Here is a 17,086-nt window from a genome sequence, read left to right as displayed (position 1 = left end):
TGCATCAGTGTGGGAAAGTGAGGGGAGCTTGATCTAGGACGTGAAAATCTGGTTAGGGTTGTCTTAGCCACTCTGACTCCTGCAACATGGTCCCATGGTACCTATATTTTATAAACCATTTAAATTGTTTGTGGGTTAAAATGCAGAGGGTCATTAAACTGGGATTAGAGATTTGCCTAAAAGAACCTTATTCCTTTCACGTTGCTTGCGTTGATAGTGCCCAAAATCAAGTAGCATCAGTACTGCAGTCTCTGAAGAAACTGTCCAGGAGTATGGGTAATCATTTTGGAGAGACTTATGCTCATAATGAACACAAAGAAAAGTCAGTCAGGCCATCAGCGTCAGAGCCCAGACTTCCCGTCCTGTTCTACGGTTATGTGCCTTTCTGCATGTCGGTACTCCAGGTGGGTAATACTGCTGGCACACAGCAGCGAGATTCTATCATTCTGATGAGGTTACGCATGTGTGGGGAATTCAGTTAGGACCACATCAATATTGCGTAAAGCCCATCTGTTTGATCATCTGTTGTTAAGTCACTATGTTCCTAACAATCCCCCATGTATACTTAAAGCAATACATTCAAATGGCCCTTCAAGGAATTGCAAAACATTTGTTCTTTGAGTTGCTCTGGTTGATGAAAGAGGATATTTAAACTTTGGCAGATGAACATTAGAAAAACCTTTCAAAACAAAAAGAAAGGCTAAAAGAGTTCTTTCCATAATGTGATTTGTTGAATCTCCTGATTTTTCAGAACAAGGACATGTGAGACAGCAAAATGACAGAAGTTACAAATTGCTGTAAAGCAGACATAAAGGAAGAAGAACATAATCTGTGGTTTCAGGAAAAAGCCAAACTCAAAGTAATTCCTGGGCTGTAAGTTCCCCTGCAAAGACCTGCAGGTGTGAGGTCCCAACCATGCTACTGCTTTGCAGGAGCACTTGTCACTGAAGCAGTAGGGCACAAGGAAGTATGCCATGAGGTGCCAAGACATACATGCAGTTACGCATTTTGTCACCAAGACTGTTCTTTGGGCATAGATAAGGGTAGGTGCATGCAGATACGGGGAACTGTGAAATTCCTGTCAGAGGATTCTTTTCAATGTGAGAGCATGGCTCATAACTGCCCTGCAAGTCTGCAATCTGATTTGGATTGTGGAAGGCAGATACTAGGCAAGGCAAAAGCACATTTGGCTTGTTCCCCAAATACACATAGAAGTGGAAGGTTGGGTGTCATGGGTTGAAATGTGGGCATGTAAGAATAGGAGCCCTGCTTGATGTGTAGCCTTATGGCGAGTGTACAGTGCCTGAGGGCAGCTTCTTTAGAGAAGACAGTAGTAACTGGGTGACCAGAGGGAGGGTGAAGGTTTTCTGCTCTGAGGTTCTTCTCCAGTCTGGCGATGTCTCAGTGTTGAGTATAAGGATCACACCATGTCACGGCAGCTTAAAGACTCCAGAAAAGCTTTTGCTGCTTAGCCCATTCACAAACAGAAGATGACTCATTTGACTTCCCACCAGCAATTTTCTGTGCTTCTGAAGTTTCCTGTCTAATATAAGCTATGGAGTTCTGTTCTTACCAGAGTGATGACAGTTGCTACAGCATGTCTCAGAAAAGGGCAAACCACCACGGGAAGGGAGAAAACAGTTTTGAATCAGCACTAGAACTAGAAGATAAGTAGAATGACTCAAGGAAACCATTCCTCCTTTTGACAATGTGATTACTGCCAAGCAACTGGAATGATCCCTATTTAAGGAAACTTCAGCACCTAGCTATAGGACATATGACATATAATTAATGAAGATGTGTGGCTTCTTAGCACCAGGGAAGGTAATCCCTTTTATTCCCCAGTAGCCATACCAGTGGTGGAACGGTAACAAAATCAGTGGATCTTATGGACCCTTTTGATAAGATATGAAGTTGATCTTCATAATTAGGAGATTAATTGAGAGGCATTGATTTGATTTACCTTAAAAATTGTTTATATAGGAACTTTACCTGAGAACAGCAGTGACAAAAGATCTTAGTCTTTTATGTCTTTTCTCCCTCTTCTCGAAAGGGAGTGATTTCTTTCTGATTAATATGTGTAATTTATCTTAAGGACCAGAAAATACACAGGGTTTTGGTACTTTGTAGCAGTTTCCCAGCTGGAGTTATTTATCTGTCTTGGTCTAAAACTACCTTTTTTTTTTTTTTTTTCGATTTCTTTTCCCTTAAAAAATAAAAGCAGGCAGGCAGAAGTAGGCTAAGCCTGTGTTAGTAGGACCTGTTTGTGTATTTAAGCGTATGGTCAGAGAACCTGCATTAGCCCCCAGGACAAACCTAGCTCAGAAACACCTGAGTAATCTGGTACAAATTCCTCCAGCATCAATGAAAGCAGAATTTGGCCACATGACTGAGGGATGATGAAGCACAGTTAAATATCCTTATTTGCTTCCCAAATTACCATGTCTTTCTCTTACACCCAGAGAAATCTATTGCAGACTAGAACCAATTGTGAAGTTAGTACGCATAGTTCACATCCATGTGACCATTCTTCAGAAGGCTCTTTAAGGTCATTTGGATTTGAGGAATTAAAAACCATTCAGGAAAACAGATTGGTATCTCATTACCCAGCCTCCTTTTGCACCCACTGATCCTTCTCACCCCTTTATTCCTTCAGATATTAAAGAATCTGTTTCCTTATTGCTCAGGATTTCTTGATCCAAAGGATTAGATCCAGGGGAGAATACTCAGAGATGCCATCTGGATAAATGGCTAAAATTCTAACTAATTCTTAGAGTTGAACTAGGATTTTTGAAGTAAACCAAGTCATCAAAAGCAGAGCCTTTTAGAGGGATCTGGTAGTTTTATTAGAACTTTTGCTAGGGCATTTCATAGGTTCAAACAGAACTTCTAGTTGGTGAGACATACCTACTTGTAACTAACCAAGAGCTTCCTGGATAGAGAGAAGCTTCCTGAGGTGTGGGAGAGCAAGCTGGAGTAAAGATTTATTTACCTTTTCTCCTATATTTCAAATGTTTTTACAAGAGTGTGTAGTGACAGGACAAAGGGGAATGGCTTTAAGCTGTCAGAGGGTAGATTTAGCTTAGATATTAGGAAGAAGTTCTTCCCTGTGAGGCTGGTGAAGGCCTGGCACAGGTTGCCCAGAGAAGCGGTGCCTGCCCCATCCCTGGCAGTGTTCAAGGCCAGGTTGGACACAGGGGCTTGGAGCAACCTGGTCTAGTGGAAGGTGTCACTGCCCATGGCAGGGTGTTGGAACTCGATGAGCTTTAAGGTACTTTCCAAATCTGAGCCATCCTGTGATTCCATGGAAAGTTCTCCTGAATATCAGCCACAAGATGTTCTGGAGCAGGGAGACACTCAGCCTGTGGGAACTGTCCTACTTTAATTATTTACATAAATAGGGAAATAACACACTTAAGCAGGAGAAGAGAGAGGCCTAAATCAGAATTTGTGTGCTTGTGGTTTTAGAAGCTCATTTTGAAGTTGTAGAATTTGCAGAAGTTTCCAGAGAGAGAAAAATATTTTGGGGAACTGGGAGTCTTATTCTTGGGCTGAAAAAGCCTTTGAAAATGCAGCTGCAGGTTAATGAAATGAGCTTTGCTCATTTTTTGTTGACACAGGAAAGAAAGTCTCCTAAGCACCTGAGGTGGTTTAGGTCAGCCTTGGAAAATCTGTTAGCATCCTAGATGAGGCTGGCTCCTACAGGGCGGGGATTATGGACCCTGTCACAATTGAATGCTTTGCAGCCGAAGTCTCAGAGCTGCAGGACTGCAATGCTCAACCTGGGTGGTAAATAGCTCCCAGTCTCCTGAAGTCAGTAGGACTCTCTCAAATCAGCCTAAAAGAATAGTCTCCAATAGGAATTACCTCGAAGGCTAAGAGATGGAGTCTGCACAGTGAATCCTGCAACCCAATAGTTACAGAGGACTGAAGTAGGCACCTAGCATACCCACTATTGATGCTTCCACCACAGTGATATTAAACTTGCATGCCAGATGGGATGGAAATGCTTGGTGAAGCCACACAATCTGAATCACCTTTGGATGCAGGGGATGATCTCACAATGATCTGGCTTGCATGCAGATCACCTCTAGGCTGGGTGCTAGGGCTTCTTTCCCCTTTTCTTTGTATTATTGGTAAAGATCTGTCCTGTTGATAGTAGCAGAGAGGGGCTTTGTCATTGCATGTCAATGCAATATCACGAAATACATACATCTCATGACTGAATAGCAGCATAAGATATCTCTGTGATTGGCTTTAGAGCTATATCTGATGTATAGTTCCCTGATAGTGTGGCTGTCTTGGTTGTCCTTTGTCAACGTGGTTGAAGCTTTGGTAAACAGAGGAATCTTACTCTACTGGTAGAGGGTGTGGAGCTGTGTTGAACTGACAGGAGATGGTAGTCAGCACATATTCTTTTCTCTGGCTATTGACCTATCCTTTTGCAGCCAAGGCAAAGCTGACAGTATGTAACGAACACATCAGAATCCTGCTTTCCATAGAGGAGCTTGACTTTCAGCAAATTCTCTGAAAAAGGCAGGTTTGCTGAATCAAGGACCAAATGATGGCATTTTTTTCTGCCAGTGAATAATTCAAGCCTAAATCTTTTCGGGTCCATCCCCAGGCACATGTAAGTTCTCATCAAAATATTATTAAAAACTAGGAAGCTCTGCTTAGCCTGCAAGTTATCAAAGAGAAAGGATTAAACACCAGAGAAAGGAGCTTCAGGTAGCATTTGAGTCACAGTCAAAAGCGCAAAAGCTTTTGCTTTATAATAAACCAGTCTTCAGCAGATCCTAAATAGACAAGTAATACTCATGTTTTCCTTAGTCAACGGTTGCTTTTCGGTTGCCTCTGTCGTGGAGGAGGAGATAGGTGTTTTGTTGCATAAAAGCCTACATGCGATTCTGTTAATGGCAGGGGGCAAAATGCTCCCAACAGACAGAAAAGAGAGAAGGAAATGAAGGAACAAGCAAACAAACAACCACAGGACATGAAAGAACATTAGAAAAGCTTTATTTCCTGGCACCTGAGCCACTCCTCACTGAAGCTGATGGAAAGACTTGCTTCATTACAGCAGCCTTTGAATGTTGTTAGCTCTATGGGGAACAGGCTGTGTTTGTTTTCTGGTTTTTAACTGCCATGTATGTTTAGAAGAAGCTTATTAAGAAAGACATCCCGCACCCATAAATTTATCCTCATGGTTTCAGATGGATGTAATTTTTTTCTCTTGTTTCTGCATGTATGCACAATTTTGACTGCATGCAGTTAATAAACTGCTACCTTGCATTCCAGATGTGACTTCTCTGCATTGGTTAAATGATATTTCTAGATGTAGTTTGTGTGCTAGTTGAAAATTATGAAGTATTTGGTAAGTACTTAGAATGACAGCTGCCACAAAAGTGTAAACTTCTTTTTCTATTGTTAAACTTTCTACCTTTGCTGTTCTGAATGAGTCCTCCAGCCCAACAAAAATGATTAGTGGGATAACCCTTACAAGCATCTTCCAGGTCTCAGTGCATTTTCTTTCCCTTATCCATGCGCTTGTGCAGGGGAATAGTAGGAGACGACAAGTAATTTAAGCCAAAATCAACCGCCTCTAAATGGCAAGTTCTTAGCATATAATTTCATTTATTTTTTTAGAAAGGGTTGATTTTGCCACGTATGCCTCTGCACTTATTTTAGGTTTTCCCATTAATGTGATCTATCTAGCCAAAAAGATTAACCATCTATTTTATTTTATCTGATTTCTGCATCTGTCTTACCAAACCAAAACCCCAGTTTCCTTATCTGTTATAAATAAGTGTAATACATTGGAGCTAAGTGGGTTCACACTATCTGGGGAAATCACCCCTAGACACACCATCATAGGACCTTTGAGCCTTTGAGTGTGCAAACGGCTGAGAACAGATACCTCCTTTCCATAGATGAAGACAGCAAGGAAAATCCCTGTCCTTTTCACCACTGTCTGTTGATAAAGGAGAAGTGTCAGGAGTTTAAGTGTGTTGATAGACCCTTGAGACTGGAACCTTTTGTTTAGGAGTCCTGCCAGCACTGCCAGACAGAAGAAGGTCTTTCCCTGTTCCTATGAGTTCTTGTATTCTTTCTTCTGATTTTATCTCCATCCATAGTAACCTGCTGCTTCCTAATGGTAGGAAACAAGGCTTGAGACTGAAACACAGGATTTTCTTGGTTAGCTATTCAGGAAAAAAAGGATGCTTTTGATGTGGGTTGGCTTGGTCGTGTTCAGCATTTCATAACACTTGAAAAGAAGATCCTATTAGGCAACAGCTGCTCTCAGCCAATGGTCTCAAAACAGCACCTGATAGAAGGCAGTTCCTCTTCATGCCATCATGATAATGCGAATTAATTGCAATTGTTCATTCATCTGTCGGAGTCTCATTATTTTAAATTCAAACAAGCCCAGACTTAATTATACTCTGAATTCCCAAAATGGTCATCTGTTACAAGGCCACTTGCTGCCTATCTTGTTACCCTGCAGCTGCTGGCTGCACTAATAAGTGCTGGTTACAAGGACCTTCCTGCTCAAAGAGGGTATTGCCATGCTCCAGTGTTGGCATATAACTAATCAGCAATGCCCCTCAGAATTCTGTTGGGGCTCAGAGCTCTGAATGTTGTTCATCAAGATGTCACATTTGCAGCCACCATGCCTCTCCGCTGTGGCCTGGCCAGTGAAGCTGGAGCAGTGCTGTGAGTGCTGAGGTGCTATAGGGCAGCCGTCTCATTTCACCCAGAGCTGGGTCAAACTCCGAGACATCGCGTCTGTTCTTGGCATCCCTCTGCATGCAAACTCCTGCATAGAGGCAACTCTGTCCCACCACAGGACTACAGAGCTGACTGACATGCTCCAGCTAGCATCGTAAGGGGTAAGCAAGACTGTGGGTATCAGTGCTTCCTTTCAATGTGTTCCTTTTTCATCAGTCCTGGCTAGACTCAGGCAGGCAGTGCAGATGGCATCTTTTGCTTTACATGAGCAAAACACCTGCAGTCCTGGAGAGCACCTATAGGTCCTATAGGACCTATAGCAGTGGCAGTGCCCTGCCTGCTGTGGGACAAAAAAGAATTGCTTAGGAGAATGGGGACATTTTAGGCAGTAGCTTAAATTCATTTAAAAGGTTTTTCCCTTCTTGCCTTTGACTTAGGTTGCTACCTCCTAGAACACAGCCTCACTGAGCTCATTCATTCTCATCTACAGTTTCTCAGCTGTACCCTTTCCTCTACAAGATGCAGGCTGTTTCTGGCTCTGCTGAATGTCTGCTGCATGCAGCTTCATGGCCTGATGCCACCTCATCTATTCTCTTGATTCCCACAGGCTAGTTATATTCCCTCGAGTATAGTTACTGCGTAAAAATGATGATTTCTACAATAAATCTGTTTCAAGCAATCGATCCTAGCACCATGGTGAGACTATGCTTTCAGGTGTGTTGTGAAGGCTGTATGTCCGTTCTCTTTCAGTATGTTATTTTCAGTATATGCACCACGTGCAGCATCTGATCAGGAATGCAGAGGTAGAAGTGGAATCTTTGTTGATGCACTCAAACTCCTTTAGTTATGCTAGCACTTTAGTTTTTGCAAGGTGGTGAAAAAGATGTCCCTGTGCATTGGATTAATGGTTTATTCCAGCTGTGTCTAAATACATATTTCATTGCATTGCCATGTTTCTCTTTCTGCATAGGGTCTTCGGCTGTCCTAGCACAGCCTGCAAGCTTTGCCTGGGCAGATGTGGTGGTTTGTATGTAATGGCCTTATTCTGAAATTCTGATAAGCATTATCTATGCTATATTGTCTAGGCCATATAGGAGCCAGCTTCTGTCAACACTGTAAAGATTCCCCTTAGGCTCTAAAGGCTTTGCTCCTAAAGTGCTCTGGGGTGTGTGTTAGACTCCTCAGGCACCAATAAAAGCCCTTTGCATTCTCTCAGACACTCCAAGGGGAATACTGTAGAGCAGCTCAAATGGATACATGCCCCACATGGATACCACCATATTTCTAGCAAGGCTAAGTGGAAGTGGCAGTGGGTGGTTCAGGAGATGTTCAATGCTTAAAGTTCAGCAGATGTTCAATGCTGAACTCTTCAAGTTTCAGTTTGAAGACAAGAATTGAAGTAATTAGCATGTATTGCTTGAGGAACGTAATGTTGCCTCTGTTCATCTTCATTTTCATGGATCGGAGCACTACATGGTGCCTTTGGGAGGGCTCACTTAGGAAAAACTAAGTGCCTTGAGTTATACTTCTGTGCATAGCCTGAATTGCCTCAAATAAACCATTCAGCACAGCATAGAACCTATTATATTTGAGAGCTTTCTCTTAGGACCTACAACTAACCAGCCCTTCACTTTATTTTGAAAGGTACTCAGCCTGTTAGACTATCTCACATGGTGTCTAGCATATGCCTATAGACCCAAAGCCCTCAGAAAATGCAGCACTTTAGTAGCATTGTCCTCTAGAAGGCAGGAGACTGCTGCTTCGGATGGCATTTAAACCCCTGTTTCCCAGCTGCTAGGCTGTTCCCCTGCCCACAGTAAAGCTTTACAGGGAAGCATTAAGGCTTGGCTGAGCAGCAACACCTAGTTCTTAGGGCACATAGAGGAGGGAAGAGTAACAGGGTGCAGTCCTCACTCCCAGGGCAGTTTGTATATTTTAACCAAGGACTGTTTAGTACAAAATGACACAGTTTAAGATGTTCAGACGATCCTTCTGTATCCCAGATTACTTGTTTCTCAATGAGTTTAAATCCCAGTGTAGATTTGACAGTTGCCTAGAAATAGCACCCGAACTGTCAGGTCCCATTTCTCCTGCAGGTTTGGCTTCAGCCACGGATGTCTGAACTGCTGTTTCCACTTGACTCTGCAGATGCCAGCTGGGTCATTTGCAGTCCTTACACAGAGTCCCCAGAAGCAGCTGCAGCTATGGGAGACTTGGCTTTCTATCACGAGGTGCCGCTCAGTGGAAGCTGCAAGTACGTGCAGCCTTCGATACAGCTTCTGCCTGAAAGGAGCAACTGGTTTCTTGGTGGGCAATCGGAAGCTGTGCTTGCTATCCCAAGCACTGGATTTCAGTCTGTGACAGGCACTGGCTGCCTCTGTGAGTTGAGAATAACTCATACCTTCAGAGACCTGACAGTGAGAGAAAGGTGAAATGCTATGCTCAGCAATGATAGCTGGGCACTGTCCACAGGAGGTTTGCAAAGGTTAGGGAAGCCCAACATGGGCTGAGGTGTTCCAGGCATTGCTGCCAGTATGTACTCCAAAGGGTTTCCCATCCCACTCTTATGCCTCAGATAAACCATAACCAGCTGCTAAGCTTGTATCTCAGGCTTGTATCTGGTATAGGCTTAGCCCTTCTGTGACTGTTCCTTTGAAGTTCCTCTCTGGTTAGTTACATATCAAAAGCCTCAGCTACTTTCTTGTCCAATGTCAAGCTCAGGCTCCACTGACCCACATTTCTGACCCATAACAGTTTATTATTTGTTAACTCTGACAGAACAAGTACATGACCCATCACAGAGAAGTTTACTCCCTTCAAAAGAGAAAACCCCACTTTGGCAATGAAGAAAAAAACTCTATAAAAGTCCTAAACTCTAAAAAACACCTAAAAAAGAGTTCTGTTGGTGGAAATAATGGGTAACAGGGTTCTGTGAGTTTATCATTCCAATGTGTGGTTTTCAGTTGAGAATTGCCTTAAAAAGCTGCAGTAAGTAGATTTTTCTGTGGCTGCATACACAATTGGAAAACACCCACTTCGTCTTGCTTGTGCTGTTTTATTTCAATTCAGTTGGCTTAATCCCATTGCAGTCAGATTTATTTAATGTTTCTTTATTAGCTAAGTACTGCTGGATGCTCCAGCACAATATGCTTTATGGTAAGGGTTAGGAGAAGGCTGTAGTGTTAGCAGCATTCCCCACCATTGCCCTTTCACTCCTGTTGAGCATTCTGTTTTGCTGTGGAATAGTAACGAGTCTTCACTGACAAGAGGCGAGGACAAGCATGACTGAGGAAAGGGAAACCACTTTGACTTCATTATAATTAAGCTCCACAAACTGCTCTTTGCTGATTGATGACCTGATGCCCACTCATCTCTGTTTTTTTTCTAGCTCTGTCTTGCCTCACTGATTCATTCTGGGAGAAGCAGCTCCCATATACGAAAGGCATACATCTCAGCATTGCGTCCACGTTCAGAAGTGCTATTTCAGTTGCTAGGGGATCTGCTTAGAAAAGAAAGCCAACCCTTAAAAATGGTATTTCCATTTCAAGCAGTTTTACCTTGTTCTTATCTGTTGTTTCAGCTAATTTTCTGAAGAATCATACCCTGGTTTTGTTTTTCTGTTAATACCGGGGGGGGAAGTCTTAATTGAGACTCAAGACTGCTTGAGAACTAAACTTGCATGCACGCATATACCACAAGGAGCCCAGACTGAGTCAATATGTTGCTAAGTTCCTGGAGAGGAAGAAAGAGAACCGTGACAAAGCCTAGAGGCAATTGTGCTGCATTTTTTGGGTTTGGCTCAGGTTCAATGTTTGGGCAGAACATAGGGAATACAGTTCAAAAAATCCAGCAGTATTCTTGTGAAAATGGTCAGATACATCTGGTGAGAAAATCAAATGGCTCAGCAAATTTTCTATGAATGAGTCTTAAACGCAGATGGAGAGGTCATCTGCTTATAAGCTCAGGCAATAGCTCTAGCAATGGAAACCAGGGATCTGGATGGAGATAAAGAATTGCTAATAAAGTAATTGTCCCCACATTAAAAATTTAGAAAATACAGATTCATATAGCTGTATCTGAGGTTAAGTAGAATGCAGCACTGGTGAGAAGCGAAATAAAAGTCCTTGGGGTGTATTAGGCAAGAACAGTCTATGCCTGCAAGTATTTTAGCAGCTAAACAGCTCAGCTCATTCTCTGATACCTAATGATAATGTCTTCAGTTTCACACATTGATTTTTAAACAATGCATGTCAAAATAAAGTGAGTTCTGCAGTCAGATTAGCACAGTCACAGATTTGCTGCCTTCTCCGCACCTCACTGGAAACTCCATACTCTTGGACCAAGCTAATTCCATTATCCACAAGGTGACTGTTGGAATAGGTCTTAGATTGTTCTGCCCAGGACACACATATGAAGGACCAGCTGGTGTTCAGCCATTAGAACTATAATGCAGCATAGCCCATCCTCCAGCAACTGCTCCAGCCGTGCTTCCTGAAAATCTCTCGAAACCTCTTAAGTACCGCATTTCCCTTGTCAGCAAGAGACATCTTGCCAAATAATCTCCTTACTGGATTACAGGCAAACACCCTCTTAGTTTTTGCAGTAATTAGTATTAAGTGTAGTTTTAGATGGGAAGAGAGTGGGAGGAAGAACAGAGGAATTTAGTGTTGGCAGAAGATGCAGTATCGACAACCCTGGAACCACTAATTCATGTAAACTGTGGGACAAGGTCTGTGGGGAGGAGTTTGTCCCTACCTGTCTTGTTCCATGGGAGACAGCGCTGGGAAGGAAGGAGAATTTGGGTATTATGTACCTGCCACAGTCTTCAGGCTCTAGTATGCTGGTGTGGGGCCGCACCGACATTGTGTTTACTAAAGGCAAGCTTGTGAGGCATCCCATTTGACCAGGTCCAAGTGCATTTTCTGTGTCTGGTAAGGGAAATGGTAAAATGGAAACTTTCCTTACGTGACCTAAGCCAGATACAGCTATTAAAATCTGGCACCTGAATGTATGTGTGGCCAAATGCTACAGAAGAAAGGGTATGGTGTACACAGCAAATTGCTTCATTGTGCTGAATATGATATGACCTTGGAAGACAGCATCTGTGCTAGCAAAGTGTAATCCAAATATGCCAGGAGAATCTACAATGACATACAGGCCTCGTGAGAAGCTAGTATTTTTGTTTGTTGCTTTCTTTCCCACATTTAGGAAATACCATATGAGGAAAAATTAAAGGGTGATGCACTAGGACAGGAAAAGGACACCTAGATACTGTAGCTTGACTGATCCAATGTGTCAGCCCGAGAAAGAAAAGTGAACAGCAAGAACAGCTTCTCGGGCATCTCCATCCACCTAGTCAGGCTCAGCTTCTGGGCTCCTCAAGGTGTGGCCAGCAACAGCCTAAATATTTTTCCAAAATTTTTGGTCTGCTTGGAAAATGGGTGTCACTGTGTTGGTTGAGAAGCACCAGCAGGCCTGTCCGTTTCCCATGGACTGCCTGGAGAACAGAATGGCCAAAGCCATTGAAGGCCATGAACATTTTCCCTGTTCTCTGCTATGATGCTGACAAGGGTTATGGCTAGCAGGGCTCTTTGTGCTTGTTGAGCAGCCACTTCCACATGTGCAGCTGTTTCTGACTGCAGAAGGTATGCCCTACATTTCAAATACCTCTCTTCTGAGCAACAGGGAGTTCACCCTGCTGAGACAGTGGTGCAGATGGGGACGGCATTGCCACTATGCACGTGTTGTGGTACTATTAACCATGCTCCTTTTTGGTTTGCTCCACAGATACTATGTGGGAAAGAGATCCCCCGCTGGGTCAACCGCCTGGCCTACTTCAGCTCGTGCATCCCCTTCCTCCAGAGCTGCCTCCCCAAGGAGTGGCTGACCCCAGCAGCCCTGCAGAGCCACATCAGCCTCGGCCTCCATAAGGAGGAGCAGGGGGACACAACGGATGAGGAGTCTCCCTCCACCTCCACAGCCCCCTCAGCCTCAGGCACATCGAGAACCTGTAGACATACCCGGGTCTAAACTGTGCCCAGTATGCCCTCAAATAACACCCTCCTTTCTCTTGTACTATTTCTTTCTCACACCCTTTTTCACACCTTGGTTTCTCTCTTCTTCAATGGACAATACAGGAGTGGGAAGACCCTTTCTATTATGGAGGTGAAGCTTCAGTCCCTTTTCCAAGGGCTGCCACTACAGTTGCTCAGCAAAATGACTGTGAACCTCAGTGCTGAACTGAGGAGCATGGCAACTAAATTGGATTCTCCTCCAAGGTCCCTTGATCATGCTCCTTGATCCACAGAGAACTGCTGGCTCTCTCGGGCATAAAGGCATGCATATGGGCAAGGGGGCACCATACTGTGATGTTCCTTCTCTGGAACTGTTTTATCTTTTTATCTCTTCCCCAACCCATGTGAGCCCACCAGCCTCCTCCCTATTTTGGCTGGGCTTGCCATTCTCCTCTGACAAATCTCCTGCCCACACCCAGTGAAGGAAGCAGAGCCAGAACTCAATCTGCTCATCTCTTAGACCAGCAACAAGCTCCACTCAGCCCCATCCCTTTTGTAATTATCAGGTTTCTAACTCATGTGAAGGACAAATGAAAGGTGCTGCTGTTGTACAACCACCAGTTTTCAGTACTGAAATTTAAGAGCTCGAATGACTGTCCTGCTCTTGAAAATGAGAACAAAAAAAATAGAAAATGAATGTGTTACCATGGCTTTTCTTTGGGTTCAAAAAGAGGATGGGGCTAGTGCTTAGAGGCAGCTACTAAATATTTGCAGAGATGACTGTTGACCATATTGGTGCTTTCTGGCACAGACCCCTCTCAGTTCCCCTAAATCCAGGCAGAATTTTCCCCCAGATTCCCTCGGGAATCTCTCTTCTAGCTGACATATGCTGGCTGTCTTTGGGCCAGAGGAGAAGAGAATATCTGTTGGGAAGGTGTTTCCTTCAGCTTTTCTTCCTGCACTCACAGACCTAAAACTTGGCTCCAGAGCCACCTTTCCCTAGTCTATTTTCGAGCCAACCCAAGAAGGTAAAACATAAGCAGTGAACCCAAAGAATGTCAACTGTTTCCTTCTCCTCCCTTTTTGGAGGTGGAGGGGGAAACTTAGGGGCACATCTGGAAAGCATGGATGACCCTTCCAATGCATGGGCCACCATGGTGCTTTCCGTGTGTGCACTAGTTCAGTGGCATGGAGAATGGGCACAGCTCCCTCACTGGCCTCTCCAGGCTGGTTCTTGACAAGAATCTGATCCTTGCATATATTTATGCTCCCTCTGACAGCTGATGAGAAAGCAGAGGAGGAGGAAAGGGCAAGTACCCAAACTCTTCCAACCAATTACCTCACTAGGAGTTCTAGTCACAAGATGGATGAGAGAATCAAAGAGGAAATCGAGGCCCCCTTCTCTCCCTTGCAACTCCTCTTGGCTACACAAAGGAGGATGAAAAAGGAAAAGGCACAGTGTTGAAAGGGGGTTGCCATTTTAGAAATGCTGTTCTCAACAGCTACTACCAAGTCAGGACTTCCATCCTCCACCCAGAAAGAACTGCAAGCCCTTAAAATGGGTGGTTGTTTCCTTTTATTGGTCGCAATAGCATGCTAAGTCCAACCAGCTGTTTCTTTAGCTCAGGTATACAGAAGTGTGTGCTTTCAGGGCTGAAGGTCTTGGCTATGATGTACATCATGTCTGCACAGAAAGTGCTTAATGGTTGTTGCATGTTCACACTCTTAGTGAAGCAGAAGGCTTTGGAGAGATGTACTGGATGGAAATATAACTCACAGAATGGCCTCACTCCACTGCCTCCTGAAGTGATGCATGTTTGGGCAACAAAACTTTTACGATAAGCCTCTCATTTTCATTCTCTGAACAAATTGCTGCAAGTTCTGTACTGAACTAAAGTCATGTTATTTATTAACCTTGGTTATTCGCAGCCAATACTGAATTGTGAGCAATTCTGCACCTCCTGGTATCCAGTCCAGCACCAAACTTGATTACCCTGGCTTGTCCAGGGATATTTAGTAAGATTTCCATCCTGTTCTCCATCCTGCTGCCTGGAAACCATGTTACACAATGTACTGTTGCACTCCCTACTCCCTGAAGTCATGGTCATTGCTGACTAAACCAGCAGTGCAGGCTTCATTTGTCTGAAGTTCCCAGGGTGCCTGCCAATAGCCAGCAGCACATTATGTGCAGTGAATTTTAACATCTCTTTTTAGGTCCTTCCCTGGAGGAAAGTGAGAAGAGCTTCCCCAGAGCTTTTGTCCAGGCCAAGGAAACCACATTCAGAAACGGCCAGTTCCTGATGTGACAAAGGCCAGCCAGCCATCACCCTGAGCTCCAGATAAAGCACCATGTATACACCTAGGAGAGAACTAGGGCTCCAGGAGCATGAATCACATGGAAAATCATCTCACAGTATTTCACAAAGTAAAAAATGCTTAACTCACTGTATGGTAACCTGGTAAGAAAGCTACATTCCGCCTCCTTAGGGACATGGATATGTGCTTGAAGTATTGGGAAGAACACATGGAGCAAGCTGGCAATGTCATAAGCCCCAGATGTTTGTTCATCTACTGTTACATTTGTCCGTCTATTTATGGTAGTAGGGGTCACATCAAGAAGGCATCAAACCTCTGTTTTAATCAAAACTAGAATATATTCCAGTCTTCAAAAGCATTTCTCCCCACTCCTCTCTGTTCAAAGTGACGAACCAACAATGACAAGAACAAAGGGACACTGTGGAAATAAAATATATATTGATGATAGCTTTACCTCTGTAATTTAACAGCATTTTAGATTATTAAACATGAAGACATTTTAAAAGCCTAACTTACCATTCATCTCTGGTACAGCATGTTTGTTTTAGGCACTTTTCTTATACTTCCAATTATTACAAAATTATTATTGTTAGGTGATTATATCATATTTGTATTTAGTTACACATTTGCTTTCTCTTGCTGTTTTCAAGCATGACACAGTGGGAAAATTTTAGATACCAACAGTTATCAATGAAAACAAAAGAGCAGTTTATGAACATTAACAAGAGCACCCCATGGCACTGGCACAAACTCTTAACCCTTTTTCTTACTGCCAGGACTTTTGGTGCCCTTTTGAAAGTTAGAATGAGAGGGCACCAACTCTGCACACAGGCATCAGCAGCTGTAGGTTATGTCTCTAGCACAGACCTAACAGTTCTTATGGGGGACAGTAAGACTGAAGGTGAGCTTAGCCTTAATGCCGGAATACAAATATGATACAAACTGTTTGAAAGGAAAGTTAGGGTGAGAGGAAAGAGGTGAGAACCTCTCTTCTGTGCACATCTGTATAGAATCATAGAATCACAGAATGGGTCAGGCTGGAAAGGACCTTAAGATCATCTAGTTCCAACCCCTCTGCCATGGGCAGGGACACCTCACACTAGACCATGTCACCCAAGGCTCTGTCCAGCCTGGCCTGGAACACTGCCAGGGATGGAGCATTTACCACTTCTTTCTATAGTAGCAACCCTCAATTTCAGGCCATCATTCTTGGTATCCTATTCACGAGTCTGTGATTTGAGGTCTGTATCTCTCAAGGTTTTAAAAGGGGCAGTTGTGCTTTCAGAGGCCCTGAGTGAGCAGGTTCCCCAGCACTGAGCCTGTGCTCTGTGATGATTTTATTCTAGCCTCAGCACAGCACAGGGATGAACACAGACCTGTTCTCTTGCTCCCAGTGCTCCCAGCTGAGAGTTTGTGTTACTGGAATTCAGACCCGTGTTGCTGACGTACTCAAGAAGCAGCCATTTCCCGCTTCTTTATTCTTTAGTTCTGCTTATTTGTTTCTACCATGGAGAGGCCCTCAGAACAAGTTTGTGGCCACTGGATTGCAATAATGTTAGCTTATCCTGTTATTATATGTTTGATTTTCTTCTCGTTTTATTTTGTATGTAAGTGGTGGCTTAAAGTAAAGTACCTCCACCAATTCCTCAATGTGATTAATGGAGAAAACCAAAGCAAGTTATCATCAGTGTTTCATTTTCAAATGATTTTAAACTACTATCTGGGTTGCGGCAGCTGGTGCCCTGTTCCACTTTGTCCCTGCTGTGCTCCCCATCAGGCAATGATCTGGGTTGCGCAAAGGCTGTAGTGACTCAGGAAGTATTTAAAAGCACTTTCTTTTTCTCAGCTATTGCCACAGGCTACCTAAACGTGGCAGAGCCTTCGGCTACGGTAATACATGAAAACATCGCAGCCCATGCCTGGAGAATGCGCTCTTATCTCTAGCATGTCAGTGCTCCACCGCTGTGCATGTGGCTGCAGCTGAGAGGTGTGCGAGTGGATGGCATTTCACGTTTAATTACTAGCAGGAA

The 17,086-nt window shown here is 43.7% G+C and overlaps 1 protein-coding gene across 1 annotated transcript in view; it reads left to right on the top strand.

Moving 5' to 3' along the window:
• Positions 1–13,425, top strand: part of LOC104401030 (desumoylating isopeptidase 2-like) — a 54,357-nt gene extending 40,932 nt beyond the window's left edge. Inside the window, exon 5 of the mRNA XM_010021991.1 lies at positions 12,514–13,425. Coding sequence (XP_010020293.1) covers positions 12,514–12,756 — 243 coding nt within the window. The 3' untranslated portion in view covers positions 12,757–13,425. The remainder of the gene's footprint in view (positions 1–12,513) is intronic.
• The last annotated feature ends 3,661 nt before the right edge of the window (positions 13,426–17,086 follow it).

The sequence above is a fragment of the Nestor notabilis genome, unplaced genomic scaffold (genome assembly GCF_000696875.1).
Source record: "Nestor notabilis isolate BGI_N333 unplaced genomic scaffold, ASM69687v1 scaffold21019, whole genome shotgun sequence".
NCBI lineage: Eukaryota > Metazoa > Chordata > Aves > Psittaciformes > Psittacidae > Nestor > Nestor notabilis.
Note: the sequence above shows the minus strand (reverse complement) of the source record. Positions and strands in the feature narration are given on the sequence as shown.